Raw genomic sequence first — 24398 nt, 5'->3', positions numbered from 1 at the left:
TTATATTGCCTTACACTTTTCTGGGATTTGACTTGTTTTGAACTTATGTTTACTGATGTTAAGAGAGGCTACTGCCTCATCTGATGGGATAAGGGTTTGAATAAGGAGGGCATCCCACCTTATCTCCCTGTTCCAATAAGGTGGGCTTCAACACCCAACTGGTGGGCTTTTGTTAGGGGATATTGTTCTTTCTGGAACAGTGAAGACAGCCAATACACAAAATGGCCTGTCCCGTCACAATTTTAAAATGCCTCTTCTCCAACTTAACATTGGAAGTTTCCTTAAGGGAACGAAATAGAGAAAAAGAAAGTAGCGAAGGTAGCTTGATTTCCCCCAACCACATCCCTAACTACCCTAATTGCTTCCAAGGACCCCAGATCACCTCTAGCACCCCAAGGCCCCCAGTCACCCTGTTTAACTTCTCCTGCTAACTTCTGAAGCCACTGTTGCCTGCCACCCATTCCAAATGCAAAGAGCAAGGAAGGAAATGGCAAAGTGTCACTCTAGGGTGGCCTTCAGTCTCTCTCCCTCCCCGCTTGCCTGCGGGGACTAAAAGAGTGAAAAGAGTGAAAAGGAGTGAAAAGAGTGGTAGATAAGAGCTGGGGGGGATGGTTGCAGTGGTGAGCATGGGGCCACCATTGGTCAATTAGGGGAATAGCTGTGGCAGTGTCTCTAATATGCTGCCATGGACCAACAGTTTTGCAGGGGCTCATTATAAGCCTGACAAGAGGGGTAGAGCACCCTTCTTACAAGGAAAGGTTAAAATACTTAGAGCTCTTTAATTTAGGAAAAAAAAAACATATAAGGGGACATGTTAGAAGCTTATAAAATTCAAATAAAAAATATTTTTGTGGGGTATGTTAATGTGAATTTCTCTTTCAGAAAGCCAACAAGTGGGGTAAAGCTTCTTCCCTCCTCCCCCAATGTACATTGCCCTCTGTATTCCCATCAGTATTTTTTTTCTAGAGCTGCCACTGGCTGGCATGCTGGCATGCTTGGCAAGAAAGCCAAGTTTAGCCAGGATGGTCTTGTTGGTCAGAGAGCTTTTTTTTTTCCCCACAGAAACTAGGTCCAATGTTCAAATGCTTCTGATGCCCTCAGCCCATACCTAGAGTTGGTCTAAGATCTCCTGGTGCTTGAGGTGGCATAGCAAATGCTACTCCCTCTTCCATGGTGATGCACCAGCCTGTTCCTTCTCCTTCCTGGATTGAAAAAGGAAGAGGTGAATGGAACTCAAGAGGAAGTATGGAAAAAAGTAATGGGCCAGAGCATCAGAGATACACCAACCCACCACTGTTCTCTCCTACACACTTCCTCTCCTGCCGGTCCATCTTTTCCAATCATGAAACAGAAGGAGCAGCAGTAGTGGCAGGAGGTGTGTGGTATGGGTCCCTCACTAATCTGCTGCCTGAGGCCTTTGTCTCAGTTGGCCTCATGGATGGGCTGGCTTGGCCCATACCTACTAACTGGTGTCTGCAGTTTCAACGTGCATACAGACAGACAGACAGAGCGAGACAGAGAGAGAGACCAAACACTAACACAGCAATATCAATAAAACAATTTATTCAATACTTTATGGTACCAGTACTAAAGGCCACTCTGTTTTTTTCAATGTGAAATTTGACCCCACAAAATAAATCAACTAATTCCTTATATTCATTTGAGGTGGAGATAATTTGAGAGATGATTGCAGCTATGCAAATGAAACAAGTATAAATACCCATTATCAGAAATGATGAAAATCTAGCACATACAGGAAAACAAAAGGTTTGCCTCCCTCCTAAAGAAAATGTGCCACATGTATTCAAACTATACCCACCATGCCCTATACACCTATCTAACCCCATCAAGTGATATCTGGCATTGGGACCTACTACATAGTAGCACCATTATCAGTTCAGGTGCTTAGATGCATTCATAGCACAATCTTATAAAAACAATCGGCAGTAAGATAAAGTTGTCATCTACTCATGCTCCAAGTATCACAATTCAGAATGCAGTACACAAAGGCAACAGCATGCTAAGTAGGCAATAATGCAAGGTAGTACAAAAGTGACATTGTATATACATGCCTTAAGCAGTGTTATGTGGGCATTCAGGATCTGTTTTATATATACCCTGTATGCAATTACATGGAGGTGGATACGGATCATTGTTTCATGCAAGAGTGTAATGAAAAGGGTGGAAGGAATAGGCAGAGTAGAGGAAATTTCTCCTCATGTGCCACTCCCTGACTCTTACTCCTGATTTGCACAATTAAACAGTTTCAAGCCTACTCAAAGAAAGCAAGGCAAGCTTGCTTGGCCTAGAGATGTAAGGGATGGATGTATCACTGCAATCTGGGTCTCCAGAGCAATTCAGAAATAGTGTATCACAGTATTTTCACTGAATCTGATACGGAGGGAGAATAGTTAGATGGGGCCTGGGATAGCAGAAAGGACACAAATTGTAGGGCCGCCTTATCTTTCATTAAGTCTGGACTGTTTTTGACATCATTGTCTATATGATGCCAAAGTGTCTTTTCCCAGTTTCTCAAAGTGACATATTTACTGAGATTAGACAAGGCATAAAAAACTTGGTATATAATGGGAACAAATGACATAAAAGCACAGTGGGTAAGTGGAAAGACCAGGGTTTGGAGAGTCTCAATATAGAGGATGTGCTTGGATATGAAAAAAGATGTACTGTACTGTACAATCATGATGGCTGATCCACTCAAACCAATTCCAAAGGCACAAGATCAGGAAAAAAATGGAAGGATAATACTAGAGGTTGAGCTCTATTAGGCAGAAATCCTAGGCACGCTTTCTTGAGAGCAAGGCCCATTGAACTCAATGGAGCTTATTTCTGAGTAGATGTGCACCAGATTGTGCTGTCAATATCATTAACAGCAAGGATAATAAAACCAGGTGTACTTGATAAATCTCGTTACATAGAATACAGGTACAAATTCAAAGCAACTTCTAACTTCTATGAACATAAGGTCTTACCGTGGGGTGGGGGAGAGAAAACTAAAGACACTCCACGGATCACTCAGGCATCATGATGGTTAGTGGAACTATTCCTGTGAGGATCCATCCAGCAGGATCACACCACAAAAACTAATCCCCAGGCTATTGTTCCACAGTTAACCTCTATGAGGTCTGATTACATCTTCAAATCTAACAGTCTTTTCAGTGCAGCAAATGTAATATGCACCAAGTACATTTGTTCATCATCTCATACTATATGGCTGCCAGGAATAGCAACATCTTGTCCAACCACAGGTCATAATACATGAAATTGACAGCAACTTCTAATACATGGCAAAGTAATTATACATCTTGTATCATTATCTTCAGATTACTTAATTAACCACTGAGGGCCCAATTCTATCCAACTTTCCAGCATCGGTGCTGCCATCATACAGCCCCAATGTAAGGGAACAAATGTTCCGCTGCACTGGAAAATCGGATAGGATTGGGCCCTGAGTCACTTGTGCTTTAAAATGGCACTGCTTAGAATGTTCACAAGTCAATCAATTTGCTCTCTTTCTGTCTAGCAGCCATGAACATGTCTCTTGGAGAATAACAGAGCCTTGTATTTCAGGACTCCCATTACAGTGTGGAATCAGTCAATTGGTTCCTTAGGAACAAGGAAGTCAATAACAATTTTTCCTTCTCTAGCTGGACAAAAAGAAAAAAAACATCCAAGCAGACAGATATTTGCTGCTTTGCCCAGCAGTACCCAGACAGGGTAACAGGTATACTGGAACAGATTCACAAATATTTTGTCCTTTCCAGAAATGTTAGCAGTCTCACATCAAATACAAAAGTACTCAAGATTATTTGCAAAGTCTAAATTGAAAGGCAATGGCCTATAGCTGCAATCCTATACACACACTCAAATAAGCCCCACAGAACATAAACGGACTTACTTCTGAGTAGATATGCACAAGATTGTGCTGAAAGTGTCAGTGCCTCTGTACCAGTGTAACCGATAACTTCGTTCAGTTAAGTATAAGTGTAAGGGTCATTTCACACATGGTTTGTCCCATACAAACATACAAGGCAATATCTGTTCAACTTCACTTTTTGAGCCACAGTTCTCAACCATATGAGTAGATGATGAGCACATGAAGATGTGTTCCATGCATAATCATATGAGTGAAGTAACATGACAACTTTGTACACAATATATGCACATGATGACTACACACTTTCTCTCTTCCCCCTTCCCATTACTGCGTAAACAAATAATCTTGTATAATTTGGTCCTAATCCTAGTCAATGAATTAACGAGCACTGGTTAGCCACACATATCTACATTTCTGGTTAGAAAAAATATTAATAACATTTCTTCACTGAATTTGGTTCTCTCTTCAAATGGTTAAGAACAACCATGAATACAGTGATTTAAACTACCCTTCCCCTTAAGGCTACAAAGTGAGTCTCTATATTAGTATTTCAGTGGAACAGAAAAAGCAAGAAATACATATGGCACCAGGCGTGTCTACGTCGCAATCACTAGAACGCCTGGTTTGCGGCCATCAGGGAGAAGGACATCTTGAGGCAACCCATCTGTTGGTCACCATTACTCAGTATAAGTTGCAGCTTGTAGTCCCCATTGGTGAGGAAAGAAGGCAAATCCATATTGGGTATGTAGAAGATAGAAGGAGGCAAGCTGTAAGTACCCTGGAAAGGGGAAAGAAATACAAAGAAAATATTTGAGCACTCTTCAGCCAATAGATAAACAATGCTGGCACAAAAATTATCAGGGCACACCAACAATGCCAACATCCACTCAAAATGTGGATCCTCTAATGCACCACAGTATTAGAAGAGACCATGTAGAATTGGAAAGGGACAGAAAAGGCAATAATCAGTGAGCTGGAGGACCTTCTTTATGACAAAGGTTAAAACGTTTATCACTTTTTAGTTTAGGGGGACAAAAAACCTAAGGAAGGGACACAACAGAGGTTCATAAAACTATACATGGTGTGGAAAAAGCAGATAGAGACATTCTCTCATAATCACAGAACTTGGGGTCATCCAATGAAATGGACTGGCAGGAGATCCAGTATAGGGTCTGGTCTGGGCAGGAGGTCTGGTCTAGAGGGTAGAGCCTCCGTCTGCCTGAAGATAACATCCACAAGGTCGCCAGTTCGAGGCCACTGGCACCGTGCGATCTTGAAGCAGCTGACAAGCTGAAGCCGAGCTATTCCATCTGCTCTGAGCATGGGAGGATGGAGGCCAGAATGTGAAGCCAGATCGGAATGAAACACCTGAATGTAGTGGTTCTTGAAAGAAAGAACCTTCTTTCAATTGTAAAAATCCCTATTTAATAAGGGATTTAAATAAAGCCTGCCTATGTAAACCGCCTTGAATAAAGTCTTGAATAAAGACCAAGAAAGGCGGTATATAAATACCTGTTATTATTATTATTATTATAGGCAGGGGAAATTCCTTCTTCACTCAATGCTTTATGGACATACAGGCACTGCTCGCCTTACACAAGGCTTATGTTCCAGAGTCAGGTTTGAATCTTATCCTACTTTCCAGCAAGGTAAGAGAATGTCGGTTCATTTACATTGAGGAGGCTTCCATGACTAGCCCACCACCACAGGATGCAGCACACACCCTGTTGGCATGGCTTGCATCAGTGCTGGAAATCTAGATAGAATTGGGTTGTGTCTAAAGCTAAAATTATGCATACTCAAAATTACCTAGAAAATCTCCGACATTGGAATAGTAGGTACTATCTCTTTAAAAGTTCTGAGACATAGGCAGGAACTGAGAATGACTAGGGCAGTGTTTCTCAAACTGTGGGTCGGGACCCACTAGGTGGGTCGTGAGCCGATTTCATGTGGGTTCCAATCACTTCAGTATTTTATTTTTAATATATTAGACTTGATATTACCATGGCATGTGACTGCATTGGAGAAATGATACAGATCTGTACTTTTAACAAGCTACTCTGTATATACTTTTAACAATGATAGTAAATGGGACTTACTCCTGGGAAAGTGTGGGTAGGATTGCAGCAGAGGATCGTTAAAAATTTTCCTGCTTGATTATGTCATTTCCGATCATCGTATCACTTCTGGTGGGTCCTGACGGATTCTCATTTTAGAAAGTGGGTCCCGGTGCTAAAAGTTTGAGAACCACTGGACTAGGGAATGGCAGCTTCATTCTCTAGTCTCAAATTGCCTCCAGGTCATGTATTTAGAAAGTGGAACTGCTTTTTCTGCTGAAACTGTTTTGCTGCGTGTGCACGCACATGAATATGAAAGCATGTGCAGTTTTTGTCTGCCAAGTACACATAGTTGAACTCGCACAACCCAACTGCGTGTTAAGACAAGGAGCGACTATACTTAACTTGCTGCTGCGGAGTGGCCGTTAGCACAGATGGCCTGAAAGGGGATTAGATTAATTCAATAAGAAGCAATCTATCACAGGGTACTAGTTGTGATAGCTATGTTGTACCTCCATTTTCAGAGGTTGTATACCTCTCAGTTCCAACTGCTGCTATTCCTCCAGCAAGGGCGGACTCTCTAGAGGTACCTGATTGGCCATTGCAAGAAACGGATGGCTGGATTTAATTGACTTTTGACCTTACTGTACTGGGACATTCTTACAATTTCTGCAGAAAATTCAGCTATCCACTTAAAAGAGAGTCAATTTTGTTTCATGTAAGGGCCTTGAATGTTTTCATACTTACCTGACTCATGGGTGTATTGCAAGAATTTAACTATAACACTAGAGCCTTACCTAGATTAATAAATATGCAGATTGGACTGAAAGCTGAAGAGTTTACTAATCTATCAGTTTTGTAACATTATTCCACTTGAGGAGAGACCATAACTCAGTGGCAGAGTACCTGTTTTGCAAACAAAAATTCTATATTGAATCCCCAGCATCTCCAGTTGTACTAGGAAAGACTGTTAGTCAGCATAGACCAGGGGTGTCAAACATAAGGCCTGTGGGCTGGATGTGGCCCATGAAAGCTCTTTATCCTATCCCTAGGCTCTCCCAGCACCACCATCAACTGCTCTCAGCAGCCGAGCTGTGGTGAGGTTTCACGGCTGAAAGGATGGTGATAATTGTGCTCTCCCATACCTTGAAAATATGATCAAGATTTGAATATTTTCTCTTCTGTTAAATGCAGCTAGTGAGATCCTAAGTGAGAACAAAGTGCTTATTTCTGGTGATGACCCAATTACTGACATCACTTCCTACTTGATGTCATCACATCCAGCCCTCAGCAAGCTTCATGAATTCTATTTGACCTGCTATATGAAATGAATTTGACACCCCTGGAAAGACAATACTGAGCTAGATGGACCAGCAGTCTGATTCTGTCTCATATATTCACTTTTAATTACTTTTTATCACTATTTAACAAGAGATACATTTCAAACCAAATCAGCTTTAAGTGGAATTTGGTGGCACTCTTAGAGAAGCCATGCCTTGGAAAGTCAGCACAAGGAACTGCAATAGGTTGAGGCTTGGGCTTACCGCTTTGAAGGGGCAATGGCAAGGAATGCCATAAGACTGCAAGGGTTCTGGACACTGTTGGCCTGGAGGGATAACACTGTCCAGTGTGGCACAAAAATCAGGATATGTACAGCTTCCAACGTCTTCCACACAAGGCAGCTTCAGCCACATCTCACCAAGCTTCTTCTCCAAAACGACTTCTGCCTAGAAAAAAAATTACACAAACTATGAAAACCACAATTATCAGTGAACATTCTCCTTCTCCTCCTCCATTCAAGTTTAATACAGCTTGAATAACTGGTGGGTCCTACCCATATCAACATGCTGTTGATAACAATATACATTTTGCAAACTACAATGCAGGTATTGGATCAACCTCTGTTGGGAGGTAGACAAATAAGCTTCATCTTTCCCTCAGCTTGGGTCACACATGGTTGGTATGGTTGGCAACCTTCAGTCTCGAAAGACTATGGTATAAGCCTACAGCACCCAGTATTCCCAGGCAGTCTCCCATCTAAGTACTAACCAGGCCTGACCCTGCTTAGCTTCCGAGATCGGGCATGTGCAGGGTAACCAAAAGGAAGGAGGCAATTATGCATTATTACGCCACATGTAATTTCTGGAACTCATCACATGGGGTCATTGTATCCCTTGATTATTATGTATGTGTTCATGGCCACTGCTCTAGTGTATAATGAGCTCGTGTAGGCACTAGCTCAAGTGTTAGTCCAGGAGTGGGGAGACCCATGTTCAAAATCCCACTCAGCTACAATGTTTGTGGATGACCTTAAGTAAGTTGCTCTTTTGAAGCTGAACAGGGTGTTGCAAAACTAAAATGGAAGGGGAGAGAAGCCTGTATAGAAACTGGAGCTCCTTGAATAGAATTATACAATGGGATAGAATTACTAGTAATAATAATGCTTGGGGTATGATAAATCACTTTAAATGGGCATTAAAGAGCAACTGTCATACTGTGACCAACAAAGACAAGGGTTTCAATGCTCACTTCCGGGGCAGCCCAAGTTGCTCCACTCCAACATCATCCTCATCCTCATCTAGCCAGTTTATAAGAGTCAGCAAAGGAGGAAAGGCAGCAGAGGGGTGGCAGCTCTTTTCCCATGCCCTTTCTTCTAGAACAGGGGAGTCCAAAGTTTTTGGCAGGAGGGCCACATCAGCTCTCTGACACTGTGTCAGGGGCCAGGGGAAAAAAAGAATTAATTTACATTTAAAATTTGAATAAATTTACATAAGTTTACATAAAGGAATATATTAAAGATGAACTTATATGAATGAGTGAATGGTCTTGCAATAGCTCAAGGCCTATAAAAGGCCTTACACAAAGCAAGGCTGGCCTTTTGTTTGCTGCCACTACTGCATGACAGATGTGAAACAGCAAGCAGTGGAGGGAGCCCTCATCCCACAGCTCATGCGAGAGGTCAAATAGTTGCCTTCACGCTGAGATCAGTTGTGCTGGGCCAGAGCGGGCTCCAACAAATCTCCAGAGGGCCAGAGGTTCATTGGAGACTGGGGACTCCCTGAGGGCCGCATTGAGAGGCCTCGAGGGCTGCAAGTGGCCCCAGGGCCGGGGTTTGGGCAACCCTGTTCTAGAACAGTGATGCCCATTATCAGCACCCCACTTCTGGGGCATTATGGGTTTATCGAAGAACATTGCAGGTGGCTTCTGGATGAACAGAAGACTGGAAGGTGGGGAAGGAAGGACGTCTGTCAATGTCACACACACACACACATCCAGCTGCTTTTCTCAGCAAGAGATGAACAATATGGTAACCTGTAACTCCCTTCTAATGTGGGAAATTATTTTTGGGTAATGGCGGTTTTGAGTGGGCAAACTGCTGGGGCTGAAAGAGTTAAACAAACGCCAGCTTCCCACCTCGGCTCAACTTGAAGTTGCCTTTAAAAAGCCACTTTTACCTGATAAAATAACATCCAGGCCAGACAAAATTACAGAATAGTTCCGCCCATGAAGTACAAACACAAGATAATTTTTTTATTAGTTTGCAGAATATACAGCAAAGCCCAAATGGGCAAAGGCAGAGCTGGAAAAGCAGCACTGGTGGGTGAACTGCCTTCCTTATCTGTGCTAATGCAGAGCAGCAAAAAAGGCACAGGATCATATTCATTAAAACTTGCTGTCTGTCTAGGCATATGAATAATATTGTTACTAAGCCTGTTTGTCTCAGTTTGTTCCAAACCAGGCCCTCCCCCCTCTTGCTGTCAGCATGATAAGAGCTCACAAGACAAGAGCTCACCAAGGCCAGCCTGTTTGTGGTATCAAAGGTTCCAGCAGCCTCATCTTCTTTCGTTCCAAAACTGCTAAGGTGACAGTTCTCCCACTTACAGGAGATCAAGTTGTTGCTGACAATCATGCCAGAAACTTGCCCTGATTTCGAAAGATGCCTTCTCTGCAGGACTGACATAATTGGGCATTTGCTGGACTTCTAACACTAGCAAGAAGGCTTGCTGCCCTAGCGTACTGCAAACCTCACTGTGCATGAAACATTCAAGAAGTACCAAGGCATTTTCAGAACATTCTCAGACTGCCTGTTTCCTGTTAAGAGGGCCCACTGAAGAACTACCCCATATCCTGGAGCATTGCTTCACTGAGACTCTAATCTAGCAGGCTTCCTTTGTTCCCTGTAGTAGTATAGCTAGAGGGGATGCAAAGCACTAAGTTTCGAATAGCACCTCACTGCAGTATGCAAGTGGCCCCTCCTCTTCAGAGCAATTCCAAGCTGCTAGAGCAAAAATAAAGGAGATGCCTCTATTTTGCTTTAGCAACTCGGAATGGCTCTGAAAGGGAGGGGCCACATGCACGCCTAGTGAGTCACCATACAAAACCTAGTGCTTTGCACCCCCTCTAGCTCCACTACAGGTTGAGTCTCATTCACGAGGGTTCCATTCCCGGAACTCACGTGGATGGCAAAAAACGCACTAAAGCAAATCAATTAAAGAACAAAGTCCCTTTGTTCCAGTGATTTAATAACAGCCTTGCTGACCTTTTGAAATGCACACAGAGGCAATCAGTCTCTCTCCAGGTACTTAGGCTTCACTAGGAGGCAGCAATCCCTTCCTTCACCAGGAGCCCCAGAGAGAGGGAAAGAATGGAGAAGGTGATAATCACTGCCATTTAGCCTTCCTTCATGTGCTCAGGGGGAAGGGTTTGCCTTCTGCCTGGAGAGAGAATGATTGATGGATTGTCAGCTTGCTGCCCTCTCTTGCATTAATGAGGCTATTGTTAAAAGACTGTTTTCCTTTAATTTAAAGGGTACATCTCATCAGTTGATATAGAAAAATCTGTGGATAATTAGGTTATACCTGTAAACACTTGCATGACTGTCTCTTTACAACAGTAAAAAGCAGTTTTTTAAAACTGTGATTTCAAAAGGGATGCATTCTTCCCTTCTCCAGGGATCAGCACATTCCTTCTCATTCGCAGTGGCCATCTGTGTTGAGTCAAATCCATGTATAAAAAAAATCAGTGTGTAACAAGGTTGGACCTGTGCTGGTTCTCTGGAAGAGCTATTTTTGAGGAATTACCATTAAAAGTAAATTTACTCTTGCTATACAGCACAGGTACTTAAGAACATTTTGGGCCCAAGCTCAAGACAGAATTCTGCCCTGTAATATAACCAAGAGTGAAGTTTGATGCTCTAAACTAGCAGTAGAGAAAATGTTTGGGTGTTGATGTGCCCAGGAGTGGATCTCTGCAGACAATTACAGGCAAACACAAAATCATTCCTTTATGTATCTAGCTCACTGATCCCTAACTGTACTTATTCCTGCCCTCACAATCCCTTATACCTCTCCAAATCTCTGTCAGGCAGGTAGAGGAAAACCAGATCAGAACACATTTGAGGATTTCTGGGACCCATGTAAGTACTAGTGGTAGGGACTGTAATCCTAGCTAGACGAATCAAGGAATTAATTTATTTTGCTTTGTTTGCCCTTCTCTACTCCAAAGCGAGGCGGCAACACAACAAGTTAGAAAGGGGTTTGTGGACTTTATTCTTGAGTAGCATCCCAGCTTCATTTGCTGGGCAATATTGGTAACTGTACCCATTTGATCAAGCTTTCACTCTGTGTCAATCCAGCAGCTCAGGCATTTTCCATCAGCCTGCCTGTATTTTTTTTTCTACCTTTTTTCTTCCCATTTTGTGGAGATTTTTAATAAACCAGTTACCTTTTGACTCTTTGCCAGCCTAGTCCATGTCCACAGATAATCTAGTGGGTTGTCATGTCTGATCACTCTGCCGTTGCTACTGTGGCTTTCATCTTTAAAAAAGCACCCCATAGTTCAACATTTTCCTGGGAGGGGTGTTTTTCCCAGATGGCCCCTTCTCCCTGATCTCTGTATTTGGAATGGTGGCAGCCAATACAAATTATGCACTTTGGGCAGGAGGTCTGGTCTAGAGGGTACAGCCTCCGTCTGCCTGAAGATAACATCCACAAGGTCTCCAGTTCGAGTCCACCGGCACCGTGCGACCTTGAAGCAGCTGACAAGCTGAAGCTGAGCTATTCCATCTGCTCTGCGCGCGGGAGGATAGAGGCCAGAATGTGAAGCCAGATCGGAATGAAACACCTGAATGTAGTGGTTCTTGAAAGAAAGAACCTTCTTTCGATTGTAAAAATCCTTATTTAATAAGGGATTTAAATAAAGCCTGCCTATGTAAACTGCCTTGAATAAAGACCAAGAAAGGCGATATATAAATACCTGTTGTTATTATTATTATTATTTTCCCTACCAGTTTGGGTCATTTCCTCCCTTGGTAGCAGCTTACTCCCCCAAAGAAGCCCTTCATTTTCTCATATACTCATGAACCCCTTTGTCATCTATTGCAGTAAACTTTTTCATTGTGACAACTATGTGAGAAAGAATGAGAGTAAAAAAAAAGTGTGATCTATGTGCTACTCAGCACCATTCAGCATCTCTGTAAAATCTGGCACTTGCCCTGGCTGGCAAGAAACATCCATCTTGTTTGGCCTTTTGAGAGTGATGAACAGTTTCAGAGTTTTTTTGGTTAACCACTTCCTAATGGTGGAAATGTGAAAAACCATTTCTGCTTGGCTTGTTCCCATTCTTTCACATACCTTCAGCGGCGCTTCAAGAGCCAAAGTGGTGGAGGCTACCACATTGACTGTCAGTTCTCCTGGAATGACAATTGGGTCTGGACTTAAGAACAGGGTCCTAACTATAGATGGATTTGATGAAGGACCACAGTTCGACCATGCAAAGTTCTGGACCTGAGGGATTAAAAGGAGGAAAGCGTTAAAAAGTTTGGAACCTTATGCCAGGATACCCAGGTTTCTCTCTATCTATGCAACGTCAGTAAGGAGATCTGGTACAGAAAATACAGCAATTTTGCTCTCCAAAATAAGCAAACTGTTGCTGCTTGGAGGCAGTAACTGGCTTTGGTTTATGATACACTGTAAAATGCCCAGAAAAATGACAATGCCATATGAACAATTATATTTACAGTTTCTCCTCAGAGGAAAATAGTGATTTTCATATAATTTTACTGGCATCTCACCAGATTAGGGTCCAATCATACATGTCAGAGACCTGTAATGCTGTATTTCCAAGATGAGGTAAGCACCACAAGACTCCTGAACTCTTCCTCAATTCCGATTGAAATCCAAGCTAGAGAGGTTTCCCACCCACAGAGAGCACCCTCTATGCCAGGGGTGTCCAAAGTTTTTGGCAGGAGGGCCACATTGTCTCTCTGTCAGGGGGCCAGGGGAAAAAAAGAACTAATTTACATTTATAATGAATAAATTTACATACGTTTACATAAATGAATATATTAAAGATGGAACTTGTATGAATGAATGAAGGTCTTGAATTGCTCAAGGCCTAAAAAAGGCCTTGCACAAAGCAAGGCTGGCTTTTCCTTTGCTGCCACTACTGCATCACAGACGTGAAACAACAAGCAGTGAAGGGAGCCCTCATCCACACCTCACACATCAAACAAACAGTTTGAAACGTCAAACAGTTGCCCTCACGCTGAGAGCAGTTGTGTCAGGCCAGTGTAGGATCCAACAAATCTCCAGAGGGCCAGAGGGTCATTGGAGACTGGGGGCTCCCTAAGGGCCACATTGAGAGGCCTCGAGGGCCGCAAGTGGCCCCAGGGCCAGGGTTTGGGCACCCCTGCTCAATGCTAAGCCCCCAATTCCCCAACCCCTTTCCCTTTAAAGTAGATTGACCAGGCTGGCAGCAAGCTGGAAAATGGAAGAAGTGTATCCCTCTTCCCCTCTCCATGTTCAGTGCTGCTGTGTGTCATCCCAGAGCACAAGACAAAATGCCTGGTAGTCCTTGGGACTCTAGGCCTTGAATTTACCTGCATTTCATTGTGAAGGCTTTAAACATTGTGAAGGTGTGTTATAAAACTGCATTTAACAGACTGGGTTTGTGCATTTTTCCCCCCCTGAGACACAACATTCTGTACTTTGTTTGGTAGGCAGGCAGACAGGGTAGCATCTCATCCTTCACCTCAGGCTGCAAGATTTCCCTGCATGAAAGGTCTATGCAGAAGGGACTTCAATCTTACAATGAGCATATAGTCTGCATGGCAACATGCTTTCCAATTGTACAAGCCATGATGTGTATGCGCAACCTCCTGATTTTAGAAATGGGTAATGTCAGAATGCCAGATGCAAGGGAGGGCACCAGGATGAGGTCTCTTGTTATCTGGTGTGCTCCCTGGGGCATTTGGTGGGCCGCTGTGAGATACAGGAAGCTGGACTAGATGCGCCTATGGCCTGATCCAGTGGGGCTGTTCTTATGTTCTTATGTTCTAATTGCACTCTCATTCTTGCACAAAAGTACTTTTTGTGTAGGAGTTTTCTAAGCCTGATATAGCCTTTAGATGTCCCGATGTAGCCTTTAGATTAAGAGTGGTTAGACAGGGACAGTGCCCCATAGCTACAACCCAAACCTCACGACCTGGGGGAAATTGCTTGTACATCCCCCAGGATCTCTTCTGACTCAGAATCACAGCACTGCAATCTGTAACCGTTTCATCACACAGTATTCCAGGCCTCTATGCTGGGAAGAGCATATAACAGTAGTGTCACTCCTCAAACACTTGTTGGAACCCATTGTGTCCTAAGTGCCATTGCTCAATGAACATACTGTACTTCAGGGTATAGTCCAACACCAAAGCATGAGAATAGCACTTATCCTTAAGAACACAGAGCCTATGCCAAGTAGGAGAAGCAGAAAAAGCATTCAGAATCTCCGTTGCATGCATTTAAGTTTAGTTACAGCAGGGAAATATGATGAAGGCATTATGCCAAGGGCTTCACAGAAAGGTTTGCTTTTAAGAAGTTACTTGAAGAAAGTAAAGGAGAAGACAACATGCAGGTGTTCCAGGTATAAGAAGCTGCAAGGAGAAGGGGTGGAGTTGTTGGATGGATTAGGAGACTTGGACACTTGAGGGCAGAGCTGGAGGCATGAGGAACATGGGGAAGAGTGTTCTGGAAATGAGAGGTAGGGAGAGCCAAGCCCATAGAGTGCTTTGAAGGCGAGGACCAGGGGAAGCAAATCCCACGAAGTTCAATGAGATTTATTCCCTAGCAAGGGGAAAATACAGCAAATGGGCTGTTATCTCCACCTGGAAGGTAGCATAATGCATGACTGACATCTAGAAAGCTAATTTTAAAATGTTTAGGGAGTGGTTAAGCCCTTTTATGATAGACTCCATTCTGTGATGCATTCTGGTTAAAGTGAGGATCCAGGCTGTTCCTTGCCCATCCAATTAACATCCCATGCAAACCACCAGATACCACCTCAAGTACCACCTGTGGTATGGGTACCACTAGTTGAGAAATGCTGCTCTAAAGCCTACTTAATAACTGTTGGAAGTGGAGAAAGCTGCAACACTTCACAAGTATCCTGATGGGGACAATACAGCAGATGGGATGCAAGGTTCCCCCTCTTACTTTTCTAGTAAGTTCTCTTTTTCCATGCCAATTTTTAAGCTATCCTTCCTGCCTCGAAGTATGGGGTTCTCATAAAGTATTTCCTTGCTTTATAACTACAGGCCTTGATGGGACCTTCTTAATGAAAGTCTCAAAAACTCTGCTCTGCTAACAATAATACTGCATATTTCTAAAATAGTCTGCATCTTCAGAAATACTATGTGGTACAGCCTTCCCAAAACTGTACTACTTCAGAATGCAGGTGCAGAATCACATCTGAATCTGCTTCATGGAGGAGACTCCCTCTACAAATAAAACTAGCTTATCATGAAGAAAAGTGCTCTAAAACATTTCACTTACATGCTAACTTTGCACAGCAGGAGTTTTTTTTTCCCATGGGAGAGCATTCGATAAAGTAATCCCGTACCTGAATTCTGAAGTAGTACAATTCCAGGATGACTACACTACTTCATATTTCCAACCACATAAGCCAGTTCTGAACATTCCGTCCCATTTCACAGTTGTCATCTTGCCTTTTGTCACGAAGAACCACTACCACCCAAAATGACAGGCCAATCTTAGTCCAGTTTTCTTTTGAAAGGTGGAACATAAGAAGTTGCCTTATCCTATTAGCCTATACAACTCAGTATACAGCCATGCCCCGCTATCCACAGATTTGGCATCCATGGTTTCAGTTATCCACGGATACCATGGATTCCAGGGACACCTCTTAAAAAGATGGGGGAATATTTTTTTTAATCTTGTTTTACCAAGATTTTTAAAAACTTTCCCCTACCTTTTTAAAAGCGTCCCCAGCATTCACAGTTTCAGGTATCCACACCCCCAATATACCACGGTTTCAGGTATCCGGAACGGAATCCCAGCAGATACAGGGGCACACCTGTAGTCTATCCTTGCAATTTTCAGGTTTTTTCCTCACGGCACGCTGACCTCTATGGTCTTCACCTCTTGTGATATTACTTACGGCTTACAGGATTGTCCGTTTCTCTTCCTCTGCCAGCCCTAAGCCAGTGGAGGAAGAGGAGCAGACAAGTCATTACTACAGGCAGTTGCCCCAGAGTTTTTCAACAATTTTCTACTGCCATGCTCCAAGCCCCGTGGCACACATGTGGACCTTTAAAAATTGCTGGTCTACACTGAGTGGCAGTAGCTTAAAGATCCCTGTTTAAGTAGCAGTAGCTTAAACAGGGATCTTTCTCTGTCCTGCTGGTGGTGCCAGAGATTTAATCTGAAACCTTATTCCTGCAAAGCCCTGAGCTGCAGCTGCACCCTTATGCAATACTACGTTTGCTTCAATTTATTGCAACAGAAACAACTTGGGTGCTAGTAATGTCAGCCAACATGAAGGCAATTCACTACACATCATCACAACGTGACACTTTTGGCCCAGGAATCAAACCTCATGAGAAAGTTGTGACTAAAAGAAAACTGGCATTTAGGGAAACAAAAAAAAGGGAATGGGATATAGGAGTAGGCCTCGGAGGAGACACTTCCTCTTGTCCAGCCCTCAACAAAATATCTTTTTTCAGTCAAGGATTTGTTCCTTCACGATCTATAGTTGTTCTTACCATCCAAACATTGCCTCCAAAGAGAAAAATGGATTCCAAGCATAGTCTGAAGAACAGGACTGTTAGAACAATTTCTCAGTGCGCTTAGAACCCAATCCGTTCCAATTTTCCAGTGCCGGTGCTGCTGTGCTTATGGGGTATGCCAGGGTCTAAGAGAGGGGGGTAAAGGGGGTAATTCGTACCCGGGCCCAGGGCAAAAAGGAGGGGGCCCAGAAATTTCCTGGGATCTGACATTTTCCTATCTACTCAGATTTGTTGCACATATGGGATGCTAGAGACATTACCACAACTGGGGATGCTGGGGACACTACTGATGCCACATGGGTGGGTAAACCTGGGCTCCAAAGACTTTTCCAGCTGTCTCTACCCTCCCCTCACCATGCTTTGCCCCTCCCTGCCCCTATTCTGCTCACCCATTACCTGCCTCCCCTGCTCTGTTTCACCCCCCCCCTTTCCAAAAGGGCCCAAAAGAAATTTCGTACCCCCTGATAAAATTCCTCTAGGAGGCCCTAGGGTATGCACAGCTTCCTGTGTTGGGGAGGCAGTCTTGGAGGCCTCCTCAAGATATGGGAACACTTGTTTCCTTACCTTGGGGCTGCACTGCAGCTGCCCCAGTGCTGGAAAGTTGGATAGGATTGGGCCCTGAGTCACTTGCTGCCAACAAGTTTGCAACATCTATCATGCTCTTGCAGCACCAGCCTAAACAGGTTTACTCAGAAGTAAGTCCCACTTAGTGAGACACCCAGGTAAGAGTGTTTAGGATTGCAGCCTTATTTTAAATGAAGCAGGAGTTTGGCAGTTGCTCCTATTTCCAGTGTAGAAAATTCCAGTTCAAAATCACATACCATACATCAGCAAGTTGCTCTCTCTCAGCTTAACCCCATCTCACAGTCTGAACAAAGGTCACCCAATTTAGGATGACCTTCATAATTAAGCTCTTTGTTGTTTCAGCCTGACTCAAGCTGACTCTGCACTCTAACAGAACTGGTAAGGAGTTTGTTCACTGCTCCCCAAAGGGCATTCTGAAAATATTTCCAACACAAGCAGCTGATTCCAAACCATTCCAGATCAGTCAGATGATTAAAAACTATGCTCTTTATTATTGAGCTGTGTTATAGCAAAATGAATAGGCCTGTCAAATTTTGTTTATTTATTTAAGAAATTTATATCCCACCTTTCCCAGGCCAAAGCAAATGTCCACAACGGCTTACACATACAAATGAATTACACTGCCATTGTTGCTAACTTCTAACAGAAACATTTATAGTGAGCAAAAAGCACCCTGGTCTACTGAAGATCCATTTTTAACTATTTTGAAGTCGCTTTATACATATGGACACTGACCATTAGTCCATCCTGCTTAGTATTGTCTTCCTACACTGACTGGCAGAGTACTTTCTAAATTTTCAGGCAGGGGACTTGCCCAGCACTACCTGGAGATGTCAGGGGTGGAAGCTGGGATCTTCTGTATGCAAACCAGGTGCTCTGCCACTGACTACACAACCCTCAACTTTTTCTTTATGTAAGCAGTTATCTGTTATAGCAACACCTATACATGTCAAATTATATATATATTATTATATATATATTAATATATATTATTTGGAAAGTAGAACATTAAATCTCAGTTGTTTTTTAGTTGCTAACAAGAGAAGCAGAACAGGAACAGAAACCAAACAACTAACAACAGAAAATCAATTTCACAATGCCCAGGAGCCCCTAGTATAGCCGACACTCGCTAATCCAGTTCAGATGATACTCACCTTCCAACTGTGCTAAGTGCTTGGTACAATACCAGTCTACTTTGGTATCAGTCCCCCAGCTTTACTAATTATGTCAATTATAAAAAGAAAAAAATGTACATTATAGTCAATCGCAGAAATTGCAAGAGAGGAGTAAAAAGGCGCACATCGCACTGACTGTGAAAATACCTTCAGTGCATAGGAGAGAGTTGGTGCATTGGTATAAGACAGGCCTGTGGTTTTTACGTGCAGCTGTATAAAAGGCATTTTTTGACAGAAGAGAACCTGCTGAAATTAAAATGATCTTTTGTTGTTGTGATGCACTCATCACCAGAGTAAACACTGAGAGTGCACTAGGGGATCATTTTAGTGGGGGGATGCCATTTGCAAGAGGCTTCTATTCAGCACAGGGTGACCAAATGTCCTCTTTTTCCAGGACATGCCCTCTTTTTCAGCCTCATGTCCTGGAAAAGAACTTCAATGTCCTCCTTTTCCATGAGTGGCACACAGCCTTCTTGTTATTAATCAACTATATGGAGTAAACGAGATGTGATGCAGTTCTCAATGTAATAATAAGCAATATAGTGCTTTAAATTCATCAATACACACGAGTTGTTAGCTTTTATTGGGTCACGTCCTACATTTGTCTTGGATGTCCTACATTTTGGGGTGCCTGGTCCTCTTCTGCAGTTGGGACACCTGATCACCCTGATTCAGCATCATCTGGAAAGGCGTTGGGAACTGTCTTCCCAGCCAGGGCATTATATAAGTTTTCCGCCTTCCGCCCCCTTCCACAGATCTGGAGGCCAGGAAGCTGGCTGGCTGGCTGGCTCTTACCTGCACCGACTGCTTGTGATGACCCAGCACGAACTGGTGGCTGTGCGGGCCTCCCAGCACAGCTGGCCACAGCTGCAGGGCGCAGAGGATCACGGCGAGCGCTCGCATGGCTGGGGCTTCTCCGGGACGCTTCGGCGAAGGCGCGCAGGGCGAAGCGAAAGGAGGAAGCTGATGGCGGGGGCTGGCTTTATAGGAGGAGATCGGGAAGTGGACCTTGCGGAGCCAAACCTCCCGGCAGCTGCTGCAGTCGACCACACTGGGGCAGCCAGCAGGACGATCAGGGTGTTTGCTCAGTCAGTGCAAGTGCCGGCTTGCCCTCTCCCCCGCAGGCACCAGACACACCGGCTCCCCCTCCTTTCCCTACCCAGGTGTTTTTGGGGTTTGCAAGATCCGACAACGGGAAGCGATCATCAGCCTCGTAGAAGGGAAGCGGCTCTGCCCTCTGCTGGGATGGAAGGTGCACAGCCCAGCCTCGGGGAAGTCAGTTCTCTGGAATGCACCACTGTAGTAGGACTGTATTTCCATGCATCCGTCCATAGTACTCGTATTTTGATCCCGCCTTTCTCCCACACCAAAGGGGACTCAAGGTGGCTAACAATAACATCCATACATTAAAACATTTCAATATTAGAAGCAACTGAAACATTAAAACAAGGGTGCAATCCCAACCCACTTTCCAGCAAGGGCACAAGGGCAATGCAGCTCCCAAGTCAGGGAACAAAATTCCTTTACTCTGAGGAGTCTGAGTGCCACCCGACTGCAGGATGCAGCACATGTCCCATTGGCACCGCTATGCCAGTGCTGGAGAGTGGGTTTGGGCCTAAAACATTAAAGCCGCAATCCTAACCTACTTTCCAGCACTGACATGAGGGCAATGCAACTGCAAGGTAAGGGAATAAACATTGCCTTACCTTGAGGAGGCCACTGTGACTGCACCCCAACAGCAGGTTGCAGCACATGCCCCACTGGCACAGCTTTGCCACTGCTGGAAAGTTGGTTAGGATTGTGCCCTAAAACATCCAGGATCTGAATTCAGAGCAAGGTTGGACCAGGTTGCAGTGCAACTCAGAGTAAGGGGAATTCATTCCCCTTACCCTGTATCAAGCGGCACCTGCCCCATGAGAAACAAAGCCTTAATTCATTTATTGCAGCACACACACACACCTCGTAAAACTTCTCCAACCAATTACATTAGTGCTGGATGAGCACAATGGCCACCTTGCCTTCAGGATCCAGTGACGGGGACCACAGTCCATCACTTTCCTAGCATTCCAAATTCATGGGCACCTTCTTAGACCTCCTACATATCATGCCTAGTGCAAGAAAAGGCACCTTTCATAAACATCTAGCAAGCTGGCATGAGACAGGCGAATTGCAACTTCTAAGGATACGGAAAGCAATTGTGCAACTGCACAACACACATGAAATCTATTACTCATATTTCAGACTTACTCACAGCATCTTTACCTAAAGGGACACATAACAAAATGTATGAAGCAATATTGTAAAAGCCAAGTTAAATTTTGTGTGGGTAGAGACCTCTGAAAAACCAGTCTGAGTTGCATCTCTCAGGTGTGGGGTGCAATCTAGCTCATGAAAATTAAGCAATCTTTCTGTGATAGATAAGAAGAACAAGTAAAAATGTGTAATTGATGCTCAACCTGTTTTGTTTCTGTTTTAATCTGTGTCCTGCTCCTCTTTTTCTCTCTTAAGTGTAGAGCCAAGTAGAACCACTTTATACTAAAGTTTTTCTCAGTATAAAGATCACAGAGTATCTCAGGGCCTTTCTAGACACTCCCTATCTCTGTACATCTGTTCACTGTGTATTCTTTTACCCCCTCATACAAGAAGAGGGGAGAGTTAATTACTGCTGTGGATAATTTTGGTGCAATTGTGAAGCCTAGGCTTTAAGGAAAAAAAGTTTTTTCACAAGTGAAGGCAAATACATATCTCTGAAGATAAGGGAAGGGGAGCCTAAAATGTACTAAACTGTCAAGTACATGACAGTATGGGAAATGCCTCTGACTGACTTTTTACTCTGATTCCAATCTCCCTTCTACCCTGAACCTAGTAGTTGACCATAGGCAAACCACTACCTCTCAGCCTTAGCTTCCCAGCTATAATATGAGCATCATAATACCTACCTTACAGGATTGTTGTAATGATAACATCAGTATACAGGTTGAGACTAATTATTTGCATGGGTTCCCTTCCAAGCACTCACATGGATGGTAAAAAAAACCCACTATAGCAAATCAATTTAAAAAACCAAGTTTCTTTGCTCCAGTGATTGAAAAACAGCCTTGCTGACCTTTTGACTCTAAGATAAGAGTCACGAAGAAGACAATCCATCAATCAGTCTGCCTCCAAGCACTTACAAAGGCACTTCACTCAGCCCCTCCCTTCACCAATGCAAAATGATCACCTTTCTTTCACGTACTCAGGGGAAAGGGCAGGTCTGCAGGAGAGAGAAGGACTGATGGATTGTCAGCCAGCTGCCCTCTCTCTCTTTCATTAAGGAGGCTGTTGTTAAAGGACTGTTCAGTTTTTTAAACTGATTCTAAAGGGGTGCATTTTCCCCTTCTCCAGGGATCTGCACATTCCTTCTCATTTGCAGGGGCCATTCATGTTGAGTCAAATCCGTGTATAAACAGGCTGAACCTGTAATGCATGCAAAGCACTTGACCTTCTTTCCTATGCAAAAATGCATACAGTAGTCACACACTTGCTGTTGGTCATACATTCCCCCCCCCCCCCCCAGTAATTACAGTTACTGTAATACCTGATTGCTAGGGAGCTCCTAAGGGATAATCTCTCATGGGGAAACTTGCATTTGGAAAGGTCCTGCTTGATCTCACTTCAAAGCCTCCAGTTCCTGTCTGCTACATGGGGTGTCACACCCCATCACTGATGCAGTCAGCCTCTTTGCGAACTCCTACTCTCTTCTTATAACTTCACTCAACAACCTTAGAGTGACTCCTGCTTAAAACACTGTAATTACTGGACTGAATTAGAGCCAAGTTGGACCTGCCATAGTTGAGGTGGGGCCAGGTGGAGTACAGGTTTACCCCACCTAACTTTTTTTTCCAAAAAGCTTTTTAAATATGTGATATGGCCACTTCTAATGGTTTAAAAAATGAAAGTGCTTGTTTTTAATATAGTGAAATTTCTGGGTTCCCCTTTTGCCCACAAAGCATTAGTGCTCTGAATTCTGCCAGTTGACCTAACTGGCTTGGCCCACTCAAGATTGCCTTTTGCCAAGATGAGATTTTTCAAGATTGCCATCACCCTTCCCATGTTTAAGTAATCCTGGCTGGGGGGAGGGGGGAATCTCTTCAACTATTGTAGCACTGACTGAGCATTGCAAAGTGCTTGATGCTGTAAGAGAGTTATTTATTTCAGGAAGGTAATCATTACTAGTAAGCAAAAGTATCTGAACTAAGCAAATAAACTTGAATAAATGATAGTTTGGTGTATAGGTTTCTGATGCTAACCATTCAGGGCCCAATGCTAAGCTTCCCCAGTGCCCGGAGGAACAGCAGTGGCAAAATGGCCATCGCTGTATCCTGTGGAACAAGAGAAGTGGCCCAAGGTGGGAGCAGAACCTAGGCGACCCGTGTTGGTCTCCACAGCTCGGGGGGGGGGGTTTAGGATATGGCAGCAGCCTCTGTCACTGTCCCCACATCCCTCCCGGGCCCAATCCTACCCTCATTCTGCCCTCCCCCTGCCCAATTCCACCCTCCTCCCACGTTCCTCCTGCCCCCAAAAGCCTCAGCACCAACTGGTGGCGATACTACCACCCGTAGCTACCCTACACATCTTCTTGGTGCTGAGGCCTCAGCACGGGTACAGCAGCCTTAACTGCCTGTGCCAGAGGTGCCTTACGGCACTTTTCACAACACCCAGAGCTGGTGGTAAGGCAATAGTGTAGGTGGTAAGCCCAATAGGATCAGGCTGCCCTGATCCTAAAATACAAATGGACACCTGGGGCTTCTGTTGGTTATTCTGCTGGTCATTAAAAAGTCACTGACTTTCCATTCATTCCTTTGAAGTCCTAGATGAACATGTGGCAGCTTCACCTAGCAAAGGAGAGCTGGTTAAAGCTTAGCCTCTTCTCTGTTAACTCTGACCCTGTCTGCAGTTAGAGGATTCTCCCAAAACAGAAATAAGGATCTGGCAGTTTTGTAATCTGTAACTTTTTCTTTCTTTTTTAAAGGTTTTCTTTAATTAGATTTTCAGTTGTCAGAACAAACACAGCAATTGTGAAACAAACCATCATTGCTTAACAAGTTGTGCTTTTGACAACATTCAAACACATATCAGTACTTATCATTCAAATCTCAATTTAATTTTAAAGGTCAACACCAGCATTTTGAACTGAGCTTAGAAACACACTGGTGGCCAGTGTACCTGTTTCAGAATAAGCACTACATGACCCCTGCAGACAGCTCCTAAAAGCAATCTAGCTGCTTTTGTGGTTCAGTTTTTGTTTCTAACCACTCTTCAAAGGCAAGCTTGCGCAAATGCATTACAGTACTGTACATTAAATGAACAGTTACCATGACATGTATATGGTAGTGAGGCCCTCCTTGCTCAAGAAAGGCTTCAACTAAACACACATGGCATGTGTGTTCAGGTACTCCTTGCAACTTAAGAACTGAGCAGCAGCTGGGGGTCAAGGAGCACCCCAAGCTGTGAATCTGATCCTTTGAGGGTGTGTATAATCCCTTCTACATCTAACACATGGGAAGCCTACCCCAAAACACAAAAGTAATTGCTTGTTCACTAAATTCAGCTCTCTGAACTTGTTCTTACCA

General features: G+C 43.8%; 1 protein-coding gene across 1 annotated transcript; it reads right to left on the bottom strand.

Annotated features, from left to right (window-relative positions):
- Window positions 1-1546: 1546 nt before the first annotated feature.
- On the bottom strand, window positions 1547-20005 carry GM2A (ganglioside GM2 activator). Its single transcript, XM_066615769.1, has 4 exons — window positions 19582-20005; window positions 12585-12737; window positions 7497-7679; window positions 1547-4673 (listed from the first exon to the last, which is right to left on the bottom strand). Exons 1-4 carry the CDS (start codon window positions 19687-19689, stop codon window positions 4506-4508), a joined length of 612 nt encoding a protein of 203 aa, XP_066471866.1. The 5' UTR covers window positions 19690-20005; the 3' UTR covers window positions 1547-4505.
- Between the last annotated feature and the right edge of the window lie 4393 nt (window positions 20006-24398).

This window comes from Tiliqua scincoides, chromosome 2 (assembly GCF_035046505.1).
Source record: "Tiliqua scincoides isolate rTilSci1 chromosome 2, rTilSci1.hap2, whole genome shotgun sequence".
Taxonomy (NCBI): domain Eukaryota; kingdom Metazoa; phylum Chordata; class Lepidosauria; order Squamata; family Scincidae; genus Tiliqua; species Tiliqua scincoides.
The sequence above is the reverse complement of the archived record's forward strand: the minus strand, read 5'-3'. Positions and strand labels throughout refer to the sequence as shown.

Coding starts and splice junctions, on each gene's coding strand:
- GM2A (XM_066615769.1), bottom strand. CDS start 19,689: ATGCGAGCGCTCGCCGTGATCCTCTGCGCCCTGCAGCTGTGGCCAGCT. Junction 12,738..19,581: donor ATCACAAGCAGTCGGTGCAG/GTAAGAGCCAGC, acceptor TTAATCCCTCAG/GTCCAGAACTTTGCATGGTC. Junction 7,680..12,584: donor CTCTTGAAGCGCCGCTGAAG/GTATGTGAAAGA, acceptor TTTTTTTTCTAG/GCAGAAGTCGTTTTGGAGAA.